Here is a 6,000-nt window from a genome sequence, read left to right as displayed (position 1 = left end):
ATTGTAGGGATTCTGTGAGGTCATGACAATTCACAATGGATGGGGTGGGGGGGGAATATTTGGTAGAAGCTCCGAGTTAGACGCCCATAAAGTAGATGGACCCAAGAGGGAACCAAATCCTAGTCTCTGATCTGAGGGCCAAGTAGGACAACTAATAGGTAACCCCTCCCCCCAGCCCCCACCACCACCACCCACCCCCGTCATCTCATGGCCTCTGGGACCTCAGTGTTTTGTGGCAGCTCTAGTTGTTACAAAGCACCTCAGCGTGTGCTGGAAACAGACCACAGAACAGGCAAACTTTTGTGTGATATTTAAGTTCCTTTAATACAACATTGAAAATATTTTTCTCAGTACCTGCTAGAGTCTGACAAGAATGCTGTTTAATGTAATCGCAGCTTTTTTTTGTCTAAAACGTTTCTGCTTCTTTTTTAAAGGTTTTTCAAAATTATTTTAAAAATTGCATTTGTACCCTAAAACTTCTCCTTCATTTCAGCTGGGTATAAAAAAAAATTGGTATCCAAATCCACAGGCATCCAGTAGCAGGTTTCTTTTAAAACAATGAGGAAATTCCTGGACATTAAAAGGGTATCAGATAGAATGCGGAGATGAATACTGCATCATTAAGTTGATAGAAATTACCCTTGGTTCATATACAATTAGCTTTCTTTTTAAAAAAAGCTCTTTTTTAAAAAATATATACCCAAGTTGAGATGATCTTAAGATTAATTATAAAATTAAGAAAATAGATCAGTGTTCTGACTACAGAAATGTTGCTTCCCTTCCAAAGTTCTCTTTTTGCATATCAAAATTAATTAGCAACCTATTAATTTTTAATCTACTTATAATAATTTATGCATTGGTAGCTGAACAACTAACTTTTCTCTTTCCCCGTTGCGATTCACAGCTCTTTGCAATAAATATTAAAAAGTAGTCACAAACTTCTTTTCCTCTGTAAGGCATTGATAAATAATAGAGGTCTTTATACAACAAAAATAGCGTTTTTGAGTGTGTGTGTTCTTATATGTCACTGCAGCATTTTTGTTGCAGTTCGTACCTTACAATAGACAGCCTGCTACTCTTCATTCTATGAGGTGGCGCTTAGGAGAGAATACATTATGAAATTTGGGGAGAGAGGCAGAGGTGGGTATTGAAAGCAAGATTCACCTAGGGACAGAGAGAGAGAGCACGAGTGAGAAAGGGAGGGGGCGGAAAAGACTGACTAAAGGTAGGCTGACAGTGTAATGGAGAGAGAAACACAGACAGACAGTAACGGAGAGACAGAGACAGACGGAGCCGTCCGCCACCCTGGCATCGGAATAACGTTCAGTTTCTGACTGGAGGCAATTCTTTCCGAGCAGGTAACCTGATGGAGATGACGGGTCGTGGAGAAGCCCAGTCCCCCGGTGATTCCATCTGCTCCCATTACTACTTAGAATAACTCTCCATCGTCACCCAGAGAGATCTGACAGCAACATCCCATGAATCGCCTGTGTGTCTTTTCACCTTAGAATAACAGCGCCCACCTCCCCACCCTCCCCATCCCCACATGAATGGGAGTGAGGTCCTTTTATCAATGAACGCTCCTTCCTCAGTTTGCTCTACTGCATGCGGTCAGGTTGCAGAGATTGAGGGGGATACTGAACAAAAGCGGCTGTGGCAGCGGTGGTGGGGCTCCCGCCTATTACAGGCTGCTGCAGAGCGGAATAGCCAAATCCAAGGTAGCCAGTCACGGGCGAAGCGGCATATGGGTACTGATCATAGGCGGCATACTGTGCGTAGGTGGCAGACGATGTATAGTCAATGAAAGGCGAGGTCACCCCCTGCAGCTGGGGTGGAAGGATGACTCCAGGCTGCACAATCGCTTGTGGGTACACGTACTGTGTGGTGAGCCTGCAAAACAGAGAGGTACACATTACAAAACAGTGGGGGCACCGGTTAGAACAGGTACAGGAGGGTGGTGGCAGAGTTACTAGTAGAGCAATCTGGCGTGCCAGCCTAATGCTCAGGGGTTCAAATCCTGTCAGGACAGCTCCTGGGCTTTAGTTACAAGGACAGAACATAAAGCTAATCTCAGCAATAATGACTTGCATTTTGCCAACAATTCTTGTTTTCAGGGGAAAAAAAACTCATCTGGTTCACCAATGTAATTTAGCAAAGGAAATCTGCTGTCCTTACGTGTTCTGGCCTACATGTAACTCCAGAGTGCAGGGAGCGAGGGCAAGAGGAGTATGGGGAGAGGAAGAGGAACAGGTAGAGGTGAGGGAGAGAGGGAGGGGTATACAGCAGGGATGGCATAGTGGTAATGTCGCTGGCATATTAGCCCAGACCTCAGGCCAATATTCTGGGGACATGGATTCAAATCCCAACATGGTATGTGGTGAGAAATGTGGATTCAGTAAAATCTGGGAGAGAGAGCTGGCCTCAGGGAAATCACTGTCAATCGTTGTAAAAACCCAACTAATTCACTGATGCCTTTTAGGGGTAGGAAATCTGCCATCCATGAGGGTCCAGACCCACAGCAATGTTAACCATCCTCTGAGAAATAAGTGGCAGCCAGGCCAGGCGTGTCCCCATAATCCATTGAATAAATAACCAAAAAAAGACACATGTGAATGTGATTAACTCCAACCTAGCCGAGGGATGGGCAACAAATGTCGGTCTTGCCAGTGGGACCCACACAACAGAACAAATGGAACAAAAATACAAATTTCAGGACAACATAAATTTCTATCTCACCTTTCAAGAGCTCAGTATGGAGCAAAGCCAAAGAGATATTGTTCAAGTATTGGAGGCAAGGCAGGAAGATCCAACAGCAGTGCAACTCAAACTATTGGTTTATTTTGCTTCGCTCAACAGCAAGCTGAGAGATTAGTACTGTACAAAGTGAAAACTCTAACTCTTCTTCCACATGCTGCAGCGTACATAGAACATAGAACATAGAACAATACAGCACAGAACAGGCCCTTCGGCCCTCGATGTTGCGCTGACCTGTGAACTAATCTAAGCCCCTCCCTCTACACTATCCCATCCCATCATCATCCATATTATTATCCAAGGACTGTTTAAATGCCCTTAATGTGGCTGAGTTAACTATATTGGTAGGCAGGGCATTCCACGCCCTTACCACTCGCTGAGTAAAGAACCTGCCTCTGACATCTGTCTTAAATCTATCACCCCTCAATTTGTAACGTTGCCCCCTCGTACAAGCTGATGTCATCATCCTTGGAAAAAGACTCTCACTGTCCACCTTATCTAATCCTCTGATCCCCTTGACAGGGTATATTCACGTCTCATACAATAAGTGGGACCAGCCTCAGCAACATCAGTCTGAATTCAGTGAACAGGTCTCTTGCAAGAAGCTTGAAAAGACAACCTTCTGATTGCGAGCAGATAGCAACAGGAGTATGACAGCTTGGCAGCCTGACAGAGGCAGGTGGTTACTTACCACTGCCACATTTATGCCAACAGCAAAAAAAAGAAATCGCTTCACAGCTGGTCAGAGATTATGAGGACAAATGGATTTTCATTTGAGTGAAATCTCATTTGGCGCCAACAAAATCTGCCTCAGTGGATATCCTTCACTCAAAGCCCTCAAGAGGTCAATGGATGCCCACTGGATTGGTCCATGGCCATTGGCGTCTGGAACATGGCCAACATGGAAATACCCCTGCAATCGAGGTTGCTGGGCAGAGTTACAGGCTGACAATCAACCCATCTGCTCATATTTAGCATGGCCATCAAGTGTGGAATGGGACTTGAACCCACAGCTTCTGACCCAGCAGTAGGGAAGCTACCCACTGCACTGCAAGAACTGCACTTGAATGTCCCTTCTCATGTTGAATTTTTGCCTGCAGAAGCTTGGCTGCTTGTGCCTTGCTGTTTAGTAATGTGTGTAATCCTTCCACAATTCCATTCTACCTTGGTGAAAAAAAAATCTCCTTGGACTTACTATTTTTTTTCACCGCACTCCACAATTTCTTACTTGCTCTTTCTACTCTCAAAATATTGGTCAGAATGCAGTGTCCCTCTCGGCGAATCCAAAAAAAGGGTGAGCTCCCCCTATTCATGGTCCGCATTACCGCAAAGTAGGAAAGGCTAAGTCCAGTCATTGGGTCATGGAGATATACAACACGGAAACAGACCCTTCGGCCCAACTCATCCATGCTAACCAGATATCTCACATAAGTCTACTTCCAGTTGCCAGCACTTGGCCCATATGCCTCTAAACCCTTCCTATTTATATACCTATACAGATGCCTTTTAAATGCTATAAATGAACCTGCCTCCACCGTATTTTCTGGCAGTTCATTTCATACATGCACCACCCTCTGTGTGAAAAAAATTGCCCCTTAGGTCCCTTTAAAATCTTCCCCCTCTCATCTTAAACTATGCCCTCTAGTTTTGTACTCTCCTACCCTGGGAGGCCTCTGTAAGGTCACTCCTCAGCCTCCGATGCTCCAGGGAAAATAGCCCCAGCCTATTCAGCCACTCCCTGTAGCTCAAACCCTCCAACCCTGGCAAGGTCCTTGTAAATCTTTTCTGAACTGTTTCTAGTTGCATGTCATCCTTCCTACAGCAGGAAAACCAGAACTGCATGCAGTATTCCAAAAGTGGCCTACCCAATGTCCTGTATAGCTGCAACATGATCACCCACTCTTATACTCAATGCACTGACCAGAAAAGACAAGCATACCAAATGCCTTCTTCACTATCTTATCTACCTGTGACTACACTTTCAAGGAACTACGGACCTGCACTCCAATGTCTCTTTGTTCAGCAACATTCCCTAGGACCTTACTATTAAGTGTATATGTCCTGCCCTGATTTGCCTTTCCACAATGCAGCACTTCACAGTTATCTAAATTAGATTCCATCCACTTCCACGGAACTATGAACCTGCACTCCAGGTCTCTTTGTTGAGCAACACTCCCCAGAGCCCCCTATATTAATTGTATAAGTCTTCCCTGATTTGCCACAGCAAAATGCAACATCTCACAAATATCCTAATTAAACTCCATCTGCCACTTCTTGGCCCATTGGCCCATCTGATCAAGACCCCATTGTGCTCTGAGGTAAGCTTCTTTGCCGTCCACTACACCACCCATATTGGTGTCATCTGCAAACTTACTAACCAAACCTAAGTTCACATCCAAATCATTTATATAAATGACTAAGAGCAGTGGACCCAGCACTGATCCTTGTAGCACACCGTTGGTCACAGGCCTCCAGTCTGAAAGGCAACCCTCCACCATCATCCTCTGTCTCCTACCTTCAAGCTAGCTCGGTATCCAAATGGCTAGCTCCTCCTGTATTCCACGTGATCTAACCTTGCTAACCAATCTAGCATGAGGAACCTTGTTGAACGCCTTACTGAAGTCCATACAGATAACGTCCACCACTCTACTTTAATCAATCCTTTTCGTCACTTCTTAAAAAATTTAACTAACTCAGTGAGATATGATTTCCCACACATAAAGCCATATTGACTATCCCTAATCAGTCCTTGCCAAAGCTACCTCATGTCCCCTTTTTGCCCTCCCGATTTCCCTCTTAAGTGTCCTCCTACTGCCCTTATGCTCTTCCAGGGATTCACTCGATCCCTGCTGTTTATCCCTGACATATGCTTCCAGGTGAACATCTTCGCCTCCCCCCACTTCATCTCTTCGCCACAATCAATTATTAATTTAGGATGTCGATATCACAATGCACTTGTTGGGATGAGGGTGCAGCAAGAAGATTCAAATCCAACATCTCCCAAAGTTAGAAAGAGAGAACAGGAACACAATGCCAGTGAGCATCATGTGGCACAGCGACAGGTGTTAAGAGAGCCTGTGCTGAATGGAATATTGCTTCCTCCCTACCTCATCAAACATCAGCAGCTGAGTCAAAAGACAGAAACATTCACCAGCAATGAACAAAAGAGTTATGCACTGGTATGAAAACAAATCAGATCCATCCATTTCCAGTTCCATCAGTATGAGGACAGAGTCATACAGCTGT

General features: G+C 44.8%; 1 protein-coding gene across 1 annotated transcript in view; it reads right to left on the bottom strand.

Annotated features, from left to right (window-relative positions):
* Positions 1-298: 298 nt before the first annotated feature.
* The window catches only part of LOC125461250 (RNA-binding protein 38-like), a 68,862-nt gene continuing 63,160 nt past the window's right edge, over positions 299-6,000 (bottom strand). Inside the window, exon 4 of the mRNA XM_048549781.2 lies at positions 299-1,890. Within this exon, the coding sequence (XP_048405738.1) occupies positions 1,599-1,890 (292 nt within the window). The 3' untranslated portion in view covers positions 299-1,598. The remainder of the gene's footprint in view (positions 1,891-6,000) is intronic.

The sequence above is a fragment of the Stegostoma tigrinum genome, chromosome 19, assembly GCF_030684315.1.
Source record: "Stegostoma tigrinum isolate sSteTig4 chromosome 19, sSteTig4.hap1, whole genome shotgun sequence".
Taxonomy (NCBI): Eukaryota; Metazoa; Chordata; class Chondrichthyes; order Orectolobiformes; family Stegostomatidae; genus Stegostoma; species Stegostoma tigrinum.
This window is presented reverse-complemented; position numbering and strand designations above follow the sequence as displayed.